Below are 23,396 nucleotides of genomic sequence, written 5' to 3' on the forward strand. Positions count from 1 at the left end.
AGCTAGACAAAGGTTTTTCTCACAGTCAGCTGTTGTGTACACTTTGACTACATGCTGTGTGACAGCACAGCATTAAACTGCCAAGAGTAAGGCTACTCCTGCAAGCACCCACTTAGCTGACTTGTCCTTGCTCTTCAGATTGAAAGTCCAAACATATGTGGGCCCTCTGTTTTTAGTTTTATATACTGGACATTCATATATATTTTTGGTTTCCTGTCGATCAATTGGAATAGCTCTTACAAAGATGACTGGCATTGCTGGAGTCAGATCCTGGAGCCGGGCTTCAGCTATGACCCCTGCCTGGATGTCCCAGCGTGCTCCTGTACAAAAAACACACACAGAGTTCCAAATGGTGACTTGAATCATTTGTACATTGCAATGCTGCACTTAATAGTTGCTTAGTAGTAGATACCTTTCCTGAGGATAGAGCAGACGTGGCAAAACTGTAGGTCACACACAGTATTGTGTGATGAGATACAGAGTTAGCAATTTTGAGCTTAGCTATTAGCATTCCATACAGAACATTGCCTGCTAGAACCTGTAGTTCATTTCTCCCCCCTCAACTCTCCTGTTGGTAATTATTAGAGAGTGGGTGGGGGGGGAGGGAGAGAACCTGGATTTGTGCTGGAAATGGCCCACCTTGATTATCATACACATTGTAAGGAGAGTGATCACTTTAGATAAGCTATTACAGCAGGAGAGTGGGGTGGGGGGAGAGAGAACCTTTTGTAGTGATAATCACCCATTTTTTCATGGTCTATGTGTATAAAAACATCACTGTATTTTCCACAGTATGCATCCAATGAAGTGAGCTGTAGCTCACAAAAGCTTATGCTCAAATAAATTGGTTAGTCTCTAAGGTGCCACAAGTACTCCTTTTCTTTTTGCAAGTACAGACTAACAGGGCTGTTACTCTGAAACAAGTTATTGTTGCTATAAATGATTCAGTAAGGGGAGGAGGAGAAGTTGTCATGAGGAAGTTCTATGCACTGTGTTAGGTGTATCGGTATTGAATGGTGGAGGAATTAGTCAAACCAGGTTAGCATAATTATTCCTGAGCTATGAGAGGTGGTGCTGGTGTACTGTACTCCAAGTGATCCAGTATGCCTCTTTTCAGCACTGAGTTCTGTAGGTTGTCAGTTGTGGTGGACTATATGACCAGGATCTCTAAGACTTATGGGCAAGAGAGGGTAGGAATATTTTCCAAGTCTGGGATGGCTTGTATGAATTAGGCTTAGTGTAGGCAGCGCCTGTTTGCTACAGCGGATGTAAACCAGAGTTTTGCCTGAGTAAAGAGAAGGTGTTTGTTAGACTTTGACTACACTGTCCTACATTGCTCTGTTCACAGATTCCAGGGGCAGAAGGGTGATGATCTAATCTGTATAGTGTAGACCTCCTGTACAACAGAGAACTGGCCCAAAATAATTCCTAAAGCCAATCTTGATGTTAAAGTGGTCAGTGATTGAGAACATGACCCTTGATAAGTTCCAATGTTTAATTACACCTTACTTCCTTTCTGAATTTGTCTAGCATCAACTTTCATTCATTGGATCATGTTATAGATATGCTAGACTGAAGAGTCCATTAAATATTTGTACCCCACGTAGATATTTATAGACTGATTAAGAAAGAGACTGTTAAGGGGTGACTTGAACAGGGTGAGCTCCTTGAGTCTAACACTGTCTTTTAATCATTCTCATGGCTCTTCTTTAAACCCTCTCCCATTTATCAATATCTTTCTTGAATTTTTGGACACTAGTCCAGTGCCAAATGCAAAGTTAAATAACCTCTCTATCCTGTAACATCTAGTATGTGTGTTGGGACATCACTCACAGGGTAAGGTAGCATTGCTGGAATGGCATGTGCCATAACTTTGTATTTCCTGGGATTCAGAAGTTTAACATTTTGAAAGAGCCCAAGGCAAACCTTAACTGTTATTCCAAACCATACAAAGATAACATTTTGGATTATTTAATAACTTCACAGCATCCTCATGTGCCCTAGAATATTCTAACTGCATGTTAGTCATTTCACTACCACTGCATCATCTCCTAGTCTAGTACACCACAGTTCCCTCTCCTGCCTATACACAGGAATCCTCAGGGTAAAGGGACTAGCACAGAATAAGGAGAGAACAGAGCTGAATCCCTCACTGCACAACACAACCCTCTTCTTCCCTACACTATTCTCACACACACTGCAGCCCCTCTTACCTGTTAGCGGGGCTATAAGGAACGCATGTACCAGCAGCTAAGTGGAGATGCAGAAATCCAGATCAGGGCTCTTCTACATCTCTCTGAGCCTTCTATGTTGCAGATAGATGTGAACTGCTTCATTCATCTTAATGAACTGCACTGAACATGCCTAGTCCCACCTCCTCACCCCCATGTCTGCTCTCAGTACTATGGGGGAAGAGCAGAAACCTTTGCTAAATACTCTGATCCCACTTCCATCTTAGAAGCAGCGTAGGGAATACTTTCCTAGCTCTGCACCAAAAAGTCATTGACCCAAGGACTTGCTTTCCTTTGATCACGCTCAGTTTCCTGCACAATGGAACATGATTACATTACCATAACTGCCTGCTACGATCTTGTCTATTAAACAAGGCTCATTCCTTGACAACATTTTGAAAATGAAAGGGTCTGAAAGTTGATTTAAACTAGAAGTTTTGTTCTCAGGGCAAAACTTCCAAAATAAGCCCCTGCAGAATGCAAGCACAACCCCTGTTCTCTGAAAGCTGTTAAGGTAGCGCTCACACATGGAGTGCAGGTGCAGCTCAGGTTCAATGACCACAGCTGGACATGTTAAGCCACCCAGTTACTGTGGTTCACAGCCTGAAAACCTTCTAATTTCAGAAGATCCCTATTCCTGCTGACTATGCACATTTCATGCTTTGAGGCAGATCAGGTTAGCTCATGCCAACCTCAAGATTCAAACTTTACCGTGATAACTTTTTCAATATTGCTTCCCCAAAGGGAATTTACTGAAATTCCAGGTGGTTGAGATCATTTTGGGGAAGTTAAGAGTGACTGATAGTTTTGCCCTCAGGTGTGGGCAAAAAGATGTTAAGGCTCTCCTAAAAATTAACTGTTTATAAAATCACCTGGTTCTTCTATCTCAGAAACCCTTTGCTGAAATGACACCAAATTTGCCCTGTTAATGTTACTCTGCACCCCCTTGAAGCACTGCAAATTTCAAGGCAATCCAAGTGAAAGCCATAGAGTCTTTTAAACAGGAAGTGTTTAATTATGTAAAGGGAGCTGCTGCTCTGTTATTATACAGTCACGTTTAATACTTTGTTAATAGTAGAGTAAGTTTATTAAGCAGAGACACGGGCCATGTCTGAATGAATCCTGGCCTAATCAAATTAAGAACTAATTAAACCCATTATCAGTCCCAAACTCACCAGTGTATTATTTAGATCTAACTCCACATGGCGAGGGTAATCCACTTTAGAGTAGCAGAGTGTATGCATGAGGCATGCAGAAAAATTCAAACAAACATCAGTCATTATGAGGCGGATGATATCGAGCAATGTAAACAGACATCTTACCTTCCATATAAAGACCACAAATATATGCTCCTTCCCTAGGTGGGTGGCCATAATCTTCTCTGATCTTTTTGGTAACATCTACAGTCAGACACATCTTATCCAAAGGCCAGTCATTCTTGCGGGCCGTGCACTGCATAATAGCTTTTAAAAAAGCCAACAGATTACCCTGAGCAGTTCACCATAGACCATAATTTTAATGCCACAATTGCTCCCCTGGAACCCAACCCAGGCTTGTTCGAGCCTAAAGCTACACAATTGGGGCGTTCTGGCAGTTGTTTGCCATATCTCAAATTGCAAGAAATTAGTTGTATAAATTGCTTTTAAGAAATGAAAAACAAACCGAATACCGCATCCAGTCAGCTCTCTTGCAACGGAGCAAAATACATTTCCATCTGAGCACAAAAATAGGTGCCTGCTCTCTGATTAGGAATGCTACAGAAGCTACATATTCATTGCTTGTGTCACTCAGTGAGTTGGATGACTAAGGAGTAATATTGACTGGCTCTGATGAAAATCACGATACCTGACAGCAAACTGGATCAACAGGGGCTGAGAGAGAAAGGGGTGTGTGTTTGTATAAGCTTCTGGGCTGTGCTCTAAGAATCTGTGGTCTAACGTGAACGGCTAGTTTAATGTCTTTACTGGCTACTGAGAATTTGAATTAAAGCATTTTTACAAGTCTCTCTTCATTGTGTAACTCCCATTAGTGCACTGATTTCCAGACTATTGCCTGTGGATCACCAACTTTCCACTGACAGGGCTTGGGATTCTACGGAATTAAACATTTTGAGACACCAGCAGTCAGGGACTTGGGACTGGTGGAGGGGCAAGTCCTTGAGAGGAATTTGGTTTTACAAACTAGTGGGCAGAATGAAAAGCTGCTGAAGCTTGACAATGGCTTCTAGAGATCTAGGTAGTTGCTTTAGATTCTGAAATCATGCATGTGGGTTGTAAACATGGAGACTGAAAGCTTACTGGGGGATTGATGTGCGGTGATCGATGCATCGGCCGTCGATTTAGTGGGTCTAGTGAAGACCTGCTAAATCAACCGCAGATCGCTCTCCCATTGACTCCCGTGCTCCACTTGAACAAGAAGCACAAAGAGAGTCGACGGGAAAGCATCTCCCATCGACATAGCGTAATGTGGACCCCGCAGTAAGTAGATTGAAGTACATCGACTTCAGCTACGTTATTCACGTCGCTGAAGTTGCATAACTTAGATCTATCTTTCCCCGGAGGGTAGACAAGGCCTAAGGAAGCAGTTTAATATACTGCTGAATGTTTTTATCCCGTACTGTAGCAGTCCATATTCTGGGAGGAATGTCAGACTTTTTCTCACTTCCTTTACGCTGTTAAAATATTTTACGAGTTAAGAACCGAAGGAGTGAAACAGAGCGGTACATTAACACATTTAGATTAAAGAATACTGATTGGAAAAGCTATGGTTACATTAGCAAACTAAGTCTAAGACTTCTCTTTTCTTTAATCAAGCACAAAAATATAACTCAAATTCAGCATCTCTTTCCTTTTCTCATCTCCAGACTTTAACATGATGATTTGGAGACTGAAGACTTATGACAGAGGGAAAAAAACTATTTCCACATGCCTGATTGTGCAAATTGTTACTTATGCCATTAATCCTATGGAGTCACAGGGACTACTTGCATGAGTAAGAAGTACTCCGTATAGGATTGGAGCACATGGGTAGTAGCTCACATAGGTAGTAAGGGCCCTGGATGTACTCAACAAAGTTGCCAACACATTTTTTAAAGGGACAGTGTCAAGAATAACTAACATGATATCAAATACTTCTAGAACACATTAGATTGTTAAAAGTGAACATTTTAAAAATCTTAATTTGTCTTAATTTATTATAAAAGTCTTTTCAACTTGGATATTGAAAATAAACCAGTCTGTTTCTAGTCAATTTCAGTCATCCGTTCTCATGCAGTAGCATAATATAGCATCATTAAACACTGCTCACACCATAAAGGCATGTTTAGGTTAAAAATAAAACCTGCTTGTAAAAACTGTTTCAACCTACAATTTGGGGTTGAAACAATATGACCCTGTTCCTTCAAATGTTATTAGCCATTACTACTCACCAGTCAAAAAAGACTGAGGGTTAAAGAATCCAGAGAGCCACACCACTGCTGGAAGCACAAGATCTTGTGTCCAGATATCAAGTTCTCGACACCGCATGAGGAGGTCATTAATCCTGAAACAGAAGAAGCAGCAGCCACCTTAATGCTGACATAGTCATGTGGACAACAGTGACAGTTTCATTAGGATGAAATTCAATGAAGTATAGAGATGCTGTGTACCAGCTGAGCTCTGCATTGTCTCTGTGGGAAGAAAGCATGGGGCTGAAGCAGTCAAAAGGTATGCGCAGATTAAGAGGCCAAGGTTAGGGTGGGATTAGTTTGTTTCTGAATCTAGACAAGCCCAAAGACAGTAGTGCAAGGAGCCCATCATGAAAAGGGCCGGGGGAGTGAGGCTAGTGGATCTGCACTTAGGAACACAGTCCAATTACTCTGTCACGGGGCTGCAGAGATTATTCCTTTTGAAAACGACAGGCCCTATTGGTTGCACTGTATAATTCCAACTTTGCAGAAAGCATAGAAGGAAATGTTTAGAAACACTTTAAAGATTAGTATTCCAGCAATATTTATTTGGTCTCTGGAGTGAAAATGAATTGAATTAAAAGGACAGATTTTATATACATGGGAAAGAACCATGCTGCACTTTTACAGCAATGGAATAACCATATCCATGGTAATTAACCACCACAAGTTACAGTTCTTTGGTAAGGTGCCGAAGCATACTTACCATTGTGCAAGGCCATAGGTGGATGGATAAGCCAGCTTGGTCCACGCATCTGGCACAATATCATAAAGCAATGCTGACTGCTGCGCATCCATGTCAGGCGAAAATGTCAGCTCCCCCTGTGAAGAATAAGTATACTTGGCATCAAAGAAGTCTGAATAGTTATTCTTTAGTAAATGAAATTCACTTCTCTTACCTTTAAACCAAGGTCCAGTTGTTTAAGTGATTTGCGTATTGCCCGAATTAGGAGGTTCATTCTCTCACACTCTTGGAAACAAACAAGGACATAGGGGTTCCGAACAGCGGCCCTCTGCATGATCTCTGTCACGTTAAATTCTTCGGGAAGTTTCTCCAGAATATCATCCAGGACATCCTTAACCTTATCACATCAATACAGAGTGATCAAAAATTGCTGCATTAGGGATTCACACATGTTTAAACATACAAGACCAAGATTATTTGTATTACAGTGGTGCCTGATGGCCCTAGACACTGTGCAAGACAAACACTCCCTGCCCCAAACAGCTGACAATCTAATACTGATTTTTCATTGCACAGTCCTGGAATCAGACAAGCGCACAGATCATTCCTTATTGACTAAATAAGGACTTGTAAACTAAAAGCACCTGACTCCAGTTCAACCTCCTGTATTTTGCAAGACTAGACCCTAAAGCCCGTATGATATAGGAGCAAAACTGGAACAACCACAGAGGGGCCAACCCTCTGGGAAAAAGATGATGTAGGGAGCAGTCCCATCCCTCTATGCATAACCGTTGCATTTCTCTCTGCAAAATCTCCATGGCCTATTGGCAACATGGGAGAGGGCACATGGCCACAGAAAAGCAGGGAAGTAAGGGACAGGACAGAAGGAATTACAGTGGACAGGTGGTAATCAGTTGCTAAGACATATTCCCCAGTCCACAGGGAGGACGCACAGGAAGAGGATGGAAGACATGTAAAGGTGGCAGAGATCCACACGGCTTGAGAGGTATAGTCTCCTGGCACTCCAGCTTTAAGGGGCATGCCCCAGATCACCCCCATAATCAGGGCTGGTTTAAGTCAGATAGGCCCAACCTGGGATTCCAGTTGCTTGAGTCAACTACATTAGAACCTCGTTTCACCAAAATATATATATATGTTTGTAGCCCTTAGAGTTGCAAACACAAGCTTGAAAACATGACTCGAGTGTAACCAAAGTTGCAGTATTTGCCTTTGGCTGTAGAGCCTGACACAATAGCCCCAAAAATTAGGGTTGCCTCAGGTATCTCAAAGGGTGTTAAGTCGCTCTGCCTGCCTGCCTTGCCTTCTGCAAACATGACTATGGATGGGGATGTGCGTCTGGCACAGGAGGGAAGAGTGCAGCAGGTGCACCCACCTGCCTCTCTGGAATGGGAGGGATGCTCCCCACCACTGAGACTCCCAACATGGGGTGGGGCCCTAAGGAGCCGTGGAGGAGCCATATTGTGGTGTGCATATGGTACCAGATTGTCTTGATCCAGCTCTGGCCAAAGACTCATTAGTCCACTCTCAGAGGGGAACATGCAACAGACCTCTGGGGCAGCCCAGAGTACAGGATTTTTACCTACGTTTTCTTCTTCTGTAGTTTTTTATGTGGGAGCGAAACACAGGAAGGAATCGCATAGGAAAGTACAAATACAAGATTAGGTAGTTCTCACAAATGTCCCCTATAATTTGAATGTGATTAGGTAATGGTCATGACCTGAACAGACAAGACACATGCTGCCTTCACAGGACAGTCATATTTTAAGTTAATTATGAAAATGGTGTGCGCCAGACTCATTAAAACCATCATAGTCAAGTTGCTTTAATTAACAGTAGTTTGCTAGTTGTCAGGAATTCAGGAAGCTAAGTAGTAATGGGGAAAGGTTTTTTTTTATTGCCAAATAAATCCCCACTCTATCATTCTACTATATCTTCATAGGTTTCAGAATAACAGCCGTGTTAGTCTGTATTCGCAAAAAGAAAAGGAGTCATCCAAATTTGGCTGAATTAATCACCGGCTTTTTCCTTCTGGAAATTAGATTTTGAGTATGGTTTTAGTATGAATGCAAACTAGATATCAAAGGACCATAAGTCCTCTATGGTCAAAATCAGGAAATGCCATTTCAAACTTTAACAACTTAGTCATTTCAAAAAGCATTGGGCTGAGCTTTAAGTACCAAGCTCCCCTCTGGGGAAGAAGATGGCAGATTTTCTTTTTTCTTGATGAAACTGGTACACTTATAAATGTGAGCACCCTACATCTATTAGCATGGGGAGAAGAGAGAAGGAGTGTGCACGCATGCATGCACATTGGATGTGTGTGTGTGTACACGTACACACATAGGTTACAATCTGATCAGACATTTGGTCTTCTACATCTTAAACAAGCAAATGTAATACAAATCTGGTTTCACATTTTTCCCTCCCCAGTTTCTGGACTAAAGGCAATTTATAATAAAATGATGACATATTTGAAAGCTAGGTTTATGAGGGACCTTTTGAGATTTGAAATCGGGACTTCCCCTGCCAGTTCAGTCCTTGGCTTCACTGCTGAGCTTTCCAACAACATCTTTCCTCCAATTGTGAGGTGGCCTTGTGTGATATGGATAACAGTCCACAAGGCTCTAGCGGCCCACAGGCCATTATGCATACTCTAGGCCTCCAAGCAGCCACCTGACAGTACTTTACCGGGAATGTCAGAACTCTGGGTATCTTGAAAACCTGCACAGGTGCTGCTCTGCTAGCTACCATGACGTGAGAGGGGCCTCTTGAAACCAGCATGGCCAGTCTTCCGCTTAGTCGTATTGTGGAACCCTAATTCTTAAAGCCAAGGAGTTAAGATACTGGGGTGCACCTTTGTCATTACTTGTTTATGTGTCTTACCAATCTCACCCCTTTCTGCATGTACTGTGTTAAGAGCCCATACTGCTTTGCATCCATGCCTAAAACTAGACATTTTATTTCTAGTGGGAGCAGTTTTGGCTGTATGAAAATATCTGGGTTATTCCTGACACTAAATAGAACTGCATAATGTATCAGCACATATAGCACCAACAAAAGCTTTCTCTGTCTAGGTGCTTATCTGGCCCCCATTATTGCAGTATCTGATTGCCAGTTAAGGATTTATGGGTTTATCTCCTCAGCACGCCTATTCCATTACAAATATATGTTATACATATGGGGATCTGAGGCCCAGAAAGTTTGAGGGGCAGATTCCCTTCCCACATCTGCTCTATTTGCACCACTTACGTGGTCCAAAGAGAGCAGAAGCTTTCTGCAAGTCCCCTGCTAGGGATACCCCTTATGAGGGAAAGTCGCCCGCAAGCTTAGACCTAGGTGTTCTGGCTCCTAGACCTTTTGCTGCATCTCCACAGAGCTGTGGGCATGAGGGTTTGGCTGAAGCATATTGTGCTCTTGCTATCCCCAGCTGATGTAGAGGCCCTAGGGGACTATTGCCACGGCAGAAAAATCAGGGATCCATAAGTAGCTTCCTTACATTCCCCCATTCGGCTGCACTCAGTGGAAGCTGGACACAGTAGAAAATCTGCCCCTAAACAATTTGCTCAGAATCACATGGGAACTCTGATTCAGAGCTGGGAATTGAAGCCTGATCTTAACCACATCAGTACCAGGCACTTAAAGTAAAAATTGAAGTAGCTGTCAAGGTAAAAGGTTACCTGCTTCCTAGCTGACAATTTATAGAAAATGGCAGGGAAGGGGAAGAAAAGCAGAATCAGACAAACCTTAACATAATATTTTGCTAAGTCAGTGTTTCTTTGCTCTTTAAAAAAAACAGACAAAAAACAAAAACAAAACAAAAAAAACCAACAAAGATAGAGTTATTCACTGGCACCCCAGCTTTCAAAGTGAAAATGGCATCAGTGGTTTCCATTAAAAATTAAATATTGCTCTTATATTATTTATGGGCCTAAATTCATCCCTGATGCAACCCTGAGTTACACCAAGTTTAAATTTGACCTGAGCTTATCTTGGTAAACTGGGTAAATTTCCCATTATCAGAAGTTAACTATCTCAGTGAAATAATGTGATACGATAAATACTCCCTTTTTAGTGGCATCCCCTGGCACTATGAGAAGCATTCTTATGGGAAACATGATTAAGAAAAACCACCACCTTACCTTTTCCTCTGCAGACTGTCCTGATTCCTCTCCCACAAGTAAATTCCTGGGCTGCATTTCCAAAAGAGTTTTGAAAAGATTCTCTGATGTCACTGTCAAGAATTGTATCTCAGCATTGGGATGGAGTCCATATAACACTGGGCTTTCAGCTGGAAGCATTTCATCTATGTACTTATGGTATCCAGCATAATCCAAATTTGGGGGTGCTAGGAACCCTGGTGCCAATGCCAGTTCTCCTTCAAGCTTCAAAAAGAGAATGAACAACATTACTGTCAGTTCTTCAAAAAAAAAAAAAAAATTTCCATTGTGCCAGGAATTAAGTTCACTGGAAGCCTGTTAGAAGTGCCACAATGGAAGATGGTTATTAAGTATTCATATTACAATTATTAACTACACACATTTCTAAAGTTCCCATCACCATAGTATTGAGGCACCTGTACTATCCTTCACTTGCAAATGTGTGGTGTTAGGGCCATTTTAGATACACATCTGCAGCCCCATTACTGTAATATCAGAGCAAATATTAATGAATTTATCCCCTCAACACTGCCCTGAGTGGCAAGGAATTATTACTATCCAATTCTATAGGTGAGAAAACGGTGACATAATGAGCTGCAGTGACTTGCTCAAAATCACTCAGGACATCTGTGGCAGAAGCAGGAATAGAACCTAGATCTCCTGAGTCCCAGTTAAGTGCCTTAACCACAAGATTGCATTGTTTATTATCATCATTATTAAACATTTATATTGTGATATCATCTACAGCCTAGCCAGGTCAGGGTGCAGTGCAGACAGATAGCAAATGTATGCCCCTGGCTGAAAGAGAAGACATTACAAGGTGCATGAGAAAAAAAGCACACCAGAATGGGTGGTGGTGGAGACAGGGTAACACAATAACAGGATGTGAGCCGTATTTAGCCAAACAGGAGCAGCAATCCCAACTCATCATCTGCTTAGTCACTATCAGGTGGCAGGTTTCTGTGTGCATTACAGCATCCGCCCTCTTCATTCCACCTAGCTCCTAACATCGAAGAGGTGAAATGCAGAGGAAGGCCATGTTTACTCTCCATTCCACCTCTCAGCTGGTAAGTGTCCTGCAAAGAGAGGAGTTTTGTATTGCATACTGAAGGTTGCAAGGTTTGGCCTCAACTGGATATTCAGTGGTAATAAGTTTCACAGCTGAGAAAGCCTTGTTCCTTATTGCTGGATTGAACCGGGATTCCACCAGCTGCAGTGTCTCTATAGAACACAGTTGCCATGGAAAGCTGCAGAGAGAGAGAGTGTGTCTCTGAGGTAGGCAGGCCCTTACCTCTTTAGGGCTTTAAAAATAAGAATCAGGGTCATAAAAAGATCTAGAATTGAATATGCAGCCAGTGTGCAGATCAGTGCACTGGTGTGATGTGCTATCCATGGTCTGGCCTACCTAGCAGTGATAACATAGGGAAAATAAAAGCAGTAATACACACATACAATTGCATTAGCTCTTTGCTTTCCTTCACTCTCACTTCTGAGCAGCAAGGACTTCAATGGGTTCAGAGAGGCCTTTGAATTCAGTGTCACAGTTCAGAATGGTCTCACTCCAGTCTGGAGTGTCATCTTTGCTGAAAGATTTTTTTCTGGTTACAAGAGCCTTTTTTCAAGACAGCCACTTATTTTTGATGTGGCGGATCTATTCCATATAGCCACAATAAACTTCAAAGGCATTCTGGTATTTTGCAAAGTCAAGAACAAGTCACAGATGAAACTAATACAAACAGAAATTATTCCGGTCTTACAGCCAGCCATTTACTGCGGAACCTGCACTACAGATCTGGTTTTCGACCAGAATGCCCGGTCGAAAAGGGATCTTGGCGGCTCTGGTCAGCACGGCTGGCTGGGCTGTTGAAAGTCTGAGCAGCCGCGCAGCGGGGTTAAGGTAGGCTCCCTGCCTGCCCTGGCCCCACAGGGCTCCCAGAAGCAGCCAGAATTTCCTTCTGGCTCAAGGAGTGGCAGGTTTGTATAATTTTTGGTGGTGCCCAGAATGGGTCCAAGTCCTGCCCACCCCCAAACACTTGCCTAAGGCTCTGGGAGGGAGTTTGGGTGCAGGAGGGGTGTGGACTCTGGGAGGCACAGTTTGGGTGCAGGTGGATTGAGAGGTTGGGATCTGGGCTGCGGGAGAGGGTTGGGGTGCAGGAGTGGGTGAGGGGTGTGGTGCTTACCTTGGGCAGCTCCGGAAAGGGACTGGTACACCCATCTGGAAGCGGTTCCTAGGCAGGAAGGCGGGGCCGGGAGGTCTCAGCGTGCCGCTGCCCACAGGCACTGCTCCCCTAGTTGGCACTTGGGGCGGGGGCAGTGCATGATAACACACACAGCCCCCTGGGGCTGCAAGGACGTGGCGCGACGATGGGCAGGAAGCTGCCTTAGCCCCAATGCACTGCCGGTGGTGGTGGCTGGGAGCCCCAAGGCCCTTTTAAATTCCCCAGGGGAGGCAGGCAGGGTAGGGAGAAACTCCCGGGAAGGCTTGTGGGGGCAGCAGGCGGGGCCGGGAGAGAGACCCGGCCCCCAACATTGGTGGAGTCGGGTCCCCAGGACCTGAATATTCCTGGAGCATGGGCACCATGGGTCCATATAACTTGCCATCCCTGGCTCCCCTCCTAGGTGGGGGCACAGCTGTGGGGGGGCTCTACATGCTGCCCCCACGCTGCATCCAGGAACTGCAACCAATGGGAGCTGCGGGGACAGCTCCTGCAGATGGAGGCAGCATGCAGAGTCACCTGGCTGCACCTCCACCTAGCAGCTGGAGAGAAATACTGGCTGCTTCAGGGAGCCACCTGAGGTAAGCACCACCCACAGCCTGCACACCTTTCACACCCAAACTCCCTCCTATAACCCGCACCCCCTCCCACTCCTCAACCCCAGCCATGAGCCCCCTCTTGCACTCAAACTCCCTTCCAGAGCCTGCACCCCCGCCCTCAGTCAAAACCCCCCCAGCCCAGAGACTGTACTGCCTCCCACACCCTATCCTCCTGCCTCAGCCCAGAGCCCTCTCCCATACTCCGAACCCTGATTTCTGGCCCCACCTGAGCCCGCGCCCCCTCCTGCACCCCAACCCCGTGCCCGGCCCGGTGAAAATGAGCGTATGTGGGGGAGGGCGAGTGACGGAAGGAGGAGGGGATGGAGAGTGCGGGGGTGGGGCCTCAGAGAAGGGTCTGGGCATGCGGTTTTCTGCAATCAGAAAGTTGGCAACCTTAACTACAGACCTCACCTACAATGATCATCTCAAGGTACCACATTAAAGTAGCCCTAAGGTTTCCAATAAAATTATATTCTACCTTCAGTTAAAGGCCACTTCTGTTACTTATTCTGTATTGTCTGGTCTCTTTGGTGGCACTTAAAATAGGTCTAACTGTATTTTTTGAAGATTCATACGCCTAACAGGACACTGCAAGTTTATAGTGGGAACCCATTGCTTCTTTGTCCACATGCCAAACACCACATACAACACAAGGAAAAATCTCAGTATAACAGTCCCCACATCTTGCCTTATTGCTTAAATATGCAGCTAATGAATTCACCAAGAGTGCCAATAAGTAAAGACAAGTCACTTTTCCAGCTAAACATAAAAAGACAACCACACTGATTAAATGTATTTGTTACCATATCTGTTCATGTTTACTTGGCTGCCAGTCAATAAAAGAGCTCTTGTTTCCTCTGGTAATTTAGGGGAGTAACATTGTCCTATTACAGCAAAAGCTTGAAAATGTACCATCTCATTATTTAAAACATCAGTGGATCTTTACTCAGGGTTGGGTACCTAAACTTTCCAAAGGGCATACAAACACCAGTGATTCTCTTCAGGTTTCACCACCTATATTTATTTTACAATTATTTGAATGAAAGTTCAGGCTTGTGAAGGTTAATGGACTGCCTAGGCTGGAAACAGTAATTCTTTACTTATCCATAGGCTAGACACAGAGCAGAAACATAGAATGAGCTTCCCACACTAACCCCATGACCTCAGCTGTCATTTGGAGAAATCAGCCTCTGTAGAGGTCAGAAGTACAGTAGTGTTTATCCTTCCATCTCCATGGTAACTAACTCCAGCGTCTTCTTCTGAACAGCGACTTCCAATTGTATTAAAGTGAGTGTGGCTTTTTGACATATGAAAACCTGCTCATTAGGGATTGAGGAGACACAAGTGCACTCATTTCATTTAGAACCTTCAAGACAGACTTCAACTGCAATGGCAAGGGTGAAAAGTCCATTTCCCCTAAGTTATCCAAGCTCCAGAAATGATCTGCTCAAGGCTTACATGTTAATTCTCCCCTGCCCCCACCTATAAGCTGTTTGGACAAAGCAAAATAATAAAATTGTAAAAAAAATTAAAAATCTGTTTTCAGTATAGTCATTTCTTCACTCTTTGACTAGTTAATAAACTTAAGAGAAGCAGCCAGAGAAATTTAGAGTAAAGTAATGCCAACACAGTCACTGGGATTTCTAGAAAGAAAATTAGGTAAATCCAGGATTTTTCATGCTTTATGTTCTGTCACAACACAGAAACAACTATGCAGAAGCTGTGGATTTAGAAACATTTTTGGAAATTTTGCCCTTTGGAGGGATGGACAATGCTGTCCAACTCCAGATTTCTAAGATTAATATACATTGTGCTACATACATCTGGTGGTGGTGGGGGTCGGGGGCGGGGGGCGTTTGCTGTAGCTGCAGCTAAGAGTCAGAAATGCAGTGGGAGTGGCAGAAAGGGAGAAGTGGTCTATTATTGCTTCTCATATTCTGAAAACACCAGAAAAGGAGGGAAAGCCATTCTGCTCTAATGCTTTTCATGAACAAGAAAAGAAAATATAAGACAAGTAAGTGTAGGTTCTTGGGTGTCTGGTATGTGTGTCACTCTGTGGTGCTATAACTGAAGTATCTTTCAATTGTGCAGCTTTTCTACCCCACCAAGAGTTTTCAAAACATGAGTGCATCAAAGAGGGGTTAATTTTTAATAGGAAAACCTGTTACCTAAATACACTGTTCAGAATGCAGTTCAGTTGGCTCCTCTATACACTATATAGTATTGTTCCAAAACACTTAATACATGTTGCTAAACTACGGGTATTTGCAAAAGCACTTAAGTAAGCAATATACCAAGTTACAAAAGCCTTGCAGACAAGATTTTTTTTGTGATGAAGTACCACACTCATTACAAATCGGATCATTTATTCCAAGACAGATATACAAGATTTTTGTATGGATGGGGTGGGGCTGAGTGTCACCTCAAAATGCTTCAGCTCTTAGCAAATCAGATCATTGAAGAAATATTCATCATGGTGTTTAACGTATTAAAATTAAAGAGAAAATATTTTATTTCTTGTAATATTGAAAAATTAGAGTATTTAGGTATATATAAAAAATTACCATAGCTGGGCTCATGAATTCCTCTAAATACATATGACACAGCTTGCGGTCCCAGTCATCAGTGATGTGTCCACCATACATAATCTCACCAAAGAGATAACGAAAATCTTCCCATGGAACCTACAGAAGATAATGGAATGCATAATTAAACAAACAACAAGTCAGCTTTCCAAAGGACATACCAAAGTCACACAGAATAATAATGCATGAAAAATGCTTCATCAGAACAAAAGAAAATCAAAACACTTTCCTGAGAAGTTGCAAACATTAGGTATTCTCATTAGTTTCTATTTAGAAAATAACCATACTGCAATATGGGTTTTTTTTTAAAAAAATTCCAGTTATAGGTGTATATATAGATATCTGATTAAAAATATCATGGTTTCAGTTAAAAATCACTAATTGTGCAAACCAATATCAGTTGTGCCATAAGTCATGATTTTTAGTCTAGCCCTTATGAAAAATCTTTTACGGCGCAAAGTACATTTTCAACACACTCCATGAGGTAAGAGAACATAACTCATTGAGGGATATATGTATTTCCCTATCCAGACCTTTGAAAACATAGTCCTTATGAGCAACTGGAAGGAAACCTAGTAACTACCAGGTCTGTTTTAAGGGGGAAAACAAAACTTTTATCTGATTGCAGTTTTTTATATCTCCTCGCTAGAAAATACTGAGTAAGTGAAAGTCTATATTATTTGAAGTTGGGATGCATTCAAGAATTTCAGTAAAAATGGAATTAATATTTTTGCTATCACTACCAAATCGCTTGAGGGTTATGTTCATTGTGGTTATGGTCATAGTGCCATACCTCCAGTTTCTGATTAATGATGGTAGCATATTTTACTCAAGAAACCACTGTCTCTTTTTTTATTTGGCTTAGCAAGATTCAAAGCCTCTCTTTGCTATCCTTGGTTTGCAAAATTTGCCAGTTTGTGATGAAGCCTTTCCAGACAGAAACCTTTACACCCTCGGGGGCAGTATTTGCCTCCTAACAGTTTCATAGATTCATAGATTCATAGATATTTAGGTCAGAAGGGACCATTATGATCATCTAGTCTGACCTCCTGCACAACGCAGGCCACAGAATTTCACCCACCACTCCTACAAAAAAAACCTCACACCTATATCTGTGCTATTGAAGTCCTCAAATTGTAGTTTAAAGACCTCAAGGAGCAGAGAATCCTCCAGCAAGTGACCCGTGCCCCATGCTACAGAGGAAGGCGAAAAACCTCCAGGGCCTCTTCCAGTTCAAGTAAAAACCTTAATTATAGGCTTTGTATGTTGCATGATGTGACAGAATGGAACAAGTAAAATAGCTACAGCTACTCCAGTTTGCTTGCTACAAGTTTATTTGAATTTGAATAAGTGAAAGTCTTATTGCACCTTCCTTTTAAACTGGTTTGAACTGAATGAAAAAGAATGAAAAAGAGAAAGAAGTCACCAGAATGTAATAAACTGTGCTACATACTGCCTCAGGAAAGGCTGAACAGCACATCTCTAAGAAGAATATTAACTTTTGGTTCAGAATAAAAAAAGAATAAACTCACAATTAAACAAGTTTTTCTCCTTATTGGCTATAAAAATGCTACTAATACATTTCTCAATCTACTATATATTTATTTCAATACACTGGTATTTGTTGGTCAGGAAATTGCCTTTTCTCTTTGTGCCAGATAACCTTGTTCAAAGTGAGTGTGTCTTACAAGAGTATAGCAATATTCTAATTCAGTATAACCTCAATTAGCCACATGTCATGGGGAACATTGACAACGTTTAGATAATCAAGGCTTCTGATTTAAGAGAGAAATTTCCGTGTAATCACAAGAGATCAGGGACATGTTCTCTGTTTTGGATAAAAGGGCTTTTTGGATAACAGGTTTGCATAATAACATTGTACTGTGTAGAAAATTAGCCTGATGTGTTCATGGAGAGAGAAATTCAACCTCCACACTACTCAAGTCCAGCACAGGGACTATGCTGTAGGAGGAGTTTACCTATTTAGCAGCTGCACAGGGGCGCCTACACAATTGCATGCCACAGGAAAGGTCTCATATATACTGGTACAGAAAGCCACATAGTGGAAGGATCAAATAGTCCCAATACCCTACACAGCTGGTCGCTGTTCTATCCCATATACTTGAAAAACAAGTGTGATGGGTGAAGGAGTGGGTTGAACAGAAGTCCTGCACCTGGGCCCTGGGTTGATTTTGTCTCCACAACCACTCTGAATTCCACCTGCAGAGAGCTCATATAATACTTGGGCTTTGTGTGGGTGAAGGGAATTTCACTCATGGGGAAGTGGATTGGGTCGTGTCAGCTCAGAGCCACAAGAGGATTAAGTGTCCAAAAGATAAGGTCCCCAGTTGGTGTAAAATGTCATAGCATCATTGACTTCAATGAAGCTGTGAAAATTTACCCCAGCTGAGAATCTGCCCCCAGTCTTCAACATAGGCTTTGTGCTCCATGGGTCAATTCTTGCTCATCTTACTAACGCAAATAGTCCCAAATGAGCAAGATGAGCAGGATTTGGCTCTGTTTTCACACCACATTTTGATGCTTTTAAGATTCCTTTTTTCCTCTTGTACCTACATTTTTAAATGACAATAAAGCTACAATGCAATGTGATCCAACCTGCTAACCCACAAAATATTATTAATATGAAAAGTATGCAATACTACCAAAAGGCAAGGTTTAGTAATTCTCTCTCCTACTTCCCATCCGAACTAGTATTTATATAATAAGAGTCCAGGAATGTCACACTCTGTGTCTCTCTGAAGCCTAAAATGTGTATTGAGTCCGTGTGAAGCAATGGAAGCAGCTACAAGTATGGCCAAGAACTCTTATTATTCAGAATATCACCAGACTGAATCATCTCTGGTTGTTGTGGTCTGTTACCATATAGTTTTTTAAGTTCTCAACCATTTTGACTTTACAGATTATACCCAGGCAGTGTACAGCTACAGTAAAGCATGTGTCTATGCCACACCAAGTGTCGTAGGCGATGTGGACAGCACTATGTCAGCAGGAGAATTTCTCCTGCCAATGTAGCTACCGCCTCACACAGAGGTAGATTTATTACACCAAACAGGAGAGCTCTCTCCCTTCAGCATAGAGTGTTTTCACCAGATGTAGCGATGTAGTACTTCTATTGTAGACTAGCCCATTGATAACTATGATATCAGAAGTAACTCAACCAATTACCATCCTTACTTTACAGCTAATTTGCATGTAACAGTTTAATTGGTTATATATGGGAGACTGCACAAATGGTGGATTACTTGGCCAAACCGCCACACCTGTGCACCCAACTGCCACTCACACAAATCAACAGAACCACCCACACAACTAGCAACGTCTGTCGAGTCGGCGTGAAGTGATGGAAACAACAACTAGTATGGTTGAGAGCTCTTTTTGTTAAGAATATCATTAGGTTCAATCATTACTGAGATTCGTGGTCTGCTACCAACCAATTTTTAAATTCTCAGCCATTTTTGGCCTCCTCTTAATTTTTTTTTAAACACACACATGACTTTATATATTATACCCATATGGCAGCATGGCTTTCAGCTACTAGTAGCTACTTATTAAGCTTATGAATAGTTATTTTGAGAACAGAGCCTAAAGAGAGAAGGAGATTTATCAGTAAAGAAAAATAAAGGTTGGAATAAGCTGATTTTATAGAGTCATTTTCTAAATGAGAACCATTGTTAAATCACCACTATAAAATTAAGCAATTATTTCAAATGTGACACTAAATACCAAATGAAGGAAATTCAATTTCATGTCCTATTAGCAAAAAGCATCAATGAAAAGAATAAAAGGAAAACAAGAACAAATACATGTAATGACTACAAACCGGGACACACAAGTAAATGTATGTCATTGAAGGTAACATTTCACATATTTTTTTTCAAAAAACCCTCTGCTGATCTCTGAAATGTCTAAGTTATTGAAAAAGGTGGTATCAGAGAGCCTACTTACTATCTACCCCATTAAATGCTGCATAATCATTCTATTATTCAGGCCTTGGATTTACAGAACTTAAAAAATGACATTAATCGAGTATTTAAACCACACAACTGTAAAATATGCTGTAGCTCAGAAATAAAATCACTCATCTACCCTTAACTTCCACTCGGGGGAACATTACAGAGAAAGTCACAACAAGGTGGTATCCTTAATACATAATAATGACACATGCAGGAAATGCACCATTATTTATACATGTGACGTGTTGTAAATTGCTTCCATCATCAGAACTAATTGTAGTGATTATTAATGCAGTGTTATGAACTGTCAGAATTGCTGTATGTAATTACATTTGTGCAAATGCTTCATTACCTGCCTAATGAATTTGGCATATATGCACATGTAAACCACTGTTTTTGTTAACATAATGAAGGACATTTTTTTTGCGCTAAGCTGCTGATGTGAAACTGGTTTGACCTATATTATGAAGTTCAAGCATCCACTGCTGAAAAACCTTTGCTCTGGTATATTTTCATACTCAGCAATAGATGCATATAATGTAAGCCATTTTAATAACGGCTGCAGAGAGAAATTATGTTCCACTCCTGTATCCAAGACTGACAGATTCAGAACAATCTTGGTAAAAGGTTACTTGACTACTAATTCTTACTTTAGTGTGTGCCTCTAAATAGTTGTAGAGGACATTGACACAAATGGTGAGATCTCCAGTATTGAAAGGATATCTTCGATTCCAGCCTTGTGGTCCAAACTTGAGCCTCCCAGCCACACAAGTATGAAAGTAGCACAGAGAAAAGAGTATGCTTTTAAACTCCATCTCCCTGGTGCACAATTCAAGTGTATCCTGCCAAAGAAGAAAAGCAATGTTTTTATCCAATGACCTTTACATTACTGTATAGGCATAGTTGCCTTACTTGGGCCAATGGGACTACTCACACATTTGAAGTTAAGCAAATGGAGCGTTGTTAGCAAGATTGGAGCCTAAGTATTTTTCACTTTATATACTTTTATTATAGTTAAACAGAATTGCTGACCAGATAAATTATCTAAGAAGGAGCACTGTATTGCCCTTATTTAACCCAATATGACTGTAGAAATTAAATAAGTTTCTAATATTACTCAACAATCATATAATAGAGGACATTTTTATAAAATAGACCACCTTAAAGACAATCTCACAGAGAATGGTATTCTCACTATAGAATTCTATAGGGTAGTTTAAAATTCCATAGAGAAGTTATCACTCTCGCTCAGATTTTATGTGCTTTTTTCCAAAAAAGGTATGTTTGGTAATTGTAATTTAATTGTTTTCTTTAGTCTTCATTGACAGAAGCTTGGAAATAGGAGTTTCTGTACAGCTTCTTTTTTTTTTTTTTTTAAGTTCCCAAGTCAAACTTTAAAATGTCTTTCTAAAGTATGATCCTAAATCTACATTCCTTGCACCCCCAAGCTCTTTGGAATTGTCATAATTGTGTGTAAGAAGTAATTAATATTACAATTGATTTTTGATATCCATATACATCTTAAGTATAAAAACTTCTGGGGGCTAAATCTCTGGCTGTCAAGGCAAATCACCTTCCCCAGTGGAAGAATGAGTAGGAAATTGTGAGCAGGAGAACATGTTTCCCCCACACAAAGACCGGGAAACATCTTATGATGGGGAGCATCAAGTCCTATAACAAAATTTCTTCTGGTCAAATTAGTGAATTAAATAATCAGAAATACAATATTGGTGTAAGATTTATGAATCTGACTCAATCTTCCTGACCTGCATATAGAAATCCATACAACATAAAATTTGCCCTACCTGGGGCTGGCTATATAGTGTAATGAATGTTTTTTAAAACTGCAGCTGCTCCTACTGAAATGTCAAATAACTTTACAAGAAACATAATAAAGACAGTAAGTACTTAACTTAGTCTTGATATAGCTGCAAAGAGTCCGTAGCACAAAAGTTTGCCTCAACCACCACTGACTGACAACCATAAGAACATACAACTAGAGTTTCCTGTTGAAAATCTCACCTTTTTAAAAGATTTGAACTGGAATATCAATTTCTAAACAAGTGACCCATATCTTAATTTAGAGCAGAGTTAAATTAAAGTATCTCTTCAAATTTCAGGATGTCCTGTCTGTACGAGAACTATTTCTTACTAGATGCCTTTTCAACATCCCAGGATGAATAAAGATGTCAGAAAATCAAAGTTGCAATAATTTCTCTTTTGTGCCAGCTTTAAGATTCACGTTTCAGATAAACAACCCTCCTAGGCATAACGGCATTTCCCATTTTTGACGACCTCACCATAGTTCAGTAATATTTTAGCTAAACAATTCCGTGAAACATACTTTTGCTAAAAACAGTCTTTGCCAATATATTTCAGCTTTCTATTAAAAAAAATGCTGTGACGATGTATTATAAACAACTATATCGTTGTACAACAAAAATTGCCACTATAAAAACTGTCCGCTTAACCAAGAGTACACACAATTATTTCCCTTAGGAATCTTCCAGAATCTCCTCCTTCATTTCCTCTACCAGCCTCACATCACAACCGCCATTTCTCTGGCCCAGAAAACCTGACGTGGAGTTCTCTGTATTCTGTGTTACCCAAAGGGGTTCCTTAGAACAGTGGCACTTAAAATTTTCACTCTCATGCCTCATTTTTATCGAGGCAAATAACTTCAGGCCCTGCCTTCGTGTGTGCTAGATACAAAATTCCTGTATATCAAATATTTGAATCACTAGAATACTAAAGTACATACAGTTATAATAGTCTTTACCTTGGCACATTTCAATGAGATGGATGAGCTTGATTCTGTAAGCACAGCTTACCCTGTTGTAGAAGTGCTGACCTGAACTGAAACTGGAAAGTGATCTACAAGTCCCCCCAGAGGAACAGACTCCAAGAGGAACAGGGTGTCAAGGGAGAAATAGGTGTCAAGGAATGCTATTCTTCCATTTTTACGTCCCCTTTCCCCTTACATCTCCTTGCTGGCAAGGCCCTGAGGCAGTTGGCCATTGCTTCCTCTTCCTATTCTTTCCTTCCCAGCAGTTTTAAAACATTTTTTTATACAGGTGAATAATGACAGACCAACATCAATCAGCAAATACCCTTACTTGTATACAAGAACAGGAATTCATAAAAAGGGTATGCAGCCAGTCCCTAAACATTTGTGCACAAAAAAACCACATTGTGCCCAGCAAATTAAAAGAGTCATTTGAAATGGAGCAAATGTTCATAAATATTGTGTACTCAACCAATTCTACTTTTAGAGTAAGGTCAAATTCTTCACTAAGGCTTTTCTTTGGGGAAGAAATGGGACTACTAATGAACTCGTTATATACATTTTGTTGGGTTTTCTTTTTTTTGCGAGAAGGAATTTTTTTTTATAGTTTCAAAATAGAGTCAAAACAGTTGGCTCGCAAAAAAAAGGCTGTAACATTACAATCAGACTCAAAACTAAAGAAAAAGGCCACTAAATAA

General features: G+C 41.2%; 1 protein-coding gene across 1 annotated transcript in view; it reads right to left on the minus strand.

The window, feature by feature from the left end:
• Positions 1-72: 72 nt before the first annotated feature.
• The window catches only part of DNAH11 (dynein axonemal heavy chain 11), a 293,766-nt gene continuing 270,442 nt past the window's right edge, over positions 73-23,396 (minus strand). The window contains exons 75-82 of the mRNA XM_077808745.1: positions 20,564-20,755; positions 15,919-16,038; positions 10,522-10,764; positions 6,576-6,758; positions 6,383-6,498; positions 5,659-5,771; positions 3,554-3,694; positions 73-320 (exon numbers count right to left, since the gene is read on the minus strand). Of these exons, the coding sequence (XP_077664871.1) occupies positions 73-320; positions 3,554-3,694; positions 5,659-5,771; positions 6,383-6,498; positions 6,576-6,758; positions 10,522-10,764; positions 15,919-16,038; positions 20,564-20,755 (1,356 nt within the window). The remainder of the gene's footprint in view (positions 321-3,553; positions 3,695-5,658; positions 5,772-6,382; positions 6,499-6,575; positions 6,759-10,521; positions 10,765-15,918; positions 16,039-20,563; positions 20,756-23,396) is intronic.

This window comes from Eretmochelys imbricata, chromosome 2 (genome assembly GCF_965152235.1).
Source record: "Eretmochelys imbricata isolate rEreImb1 chromosome 2, rEreImb1.hap1, whole genome shotgun sequence".
NCBI classification, from domain to species: Eukaryota; Metazoa; Chordata; order Testudines; family Cheloniidae; genus Eretmochelys; species Eretmochelys imbricata.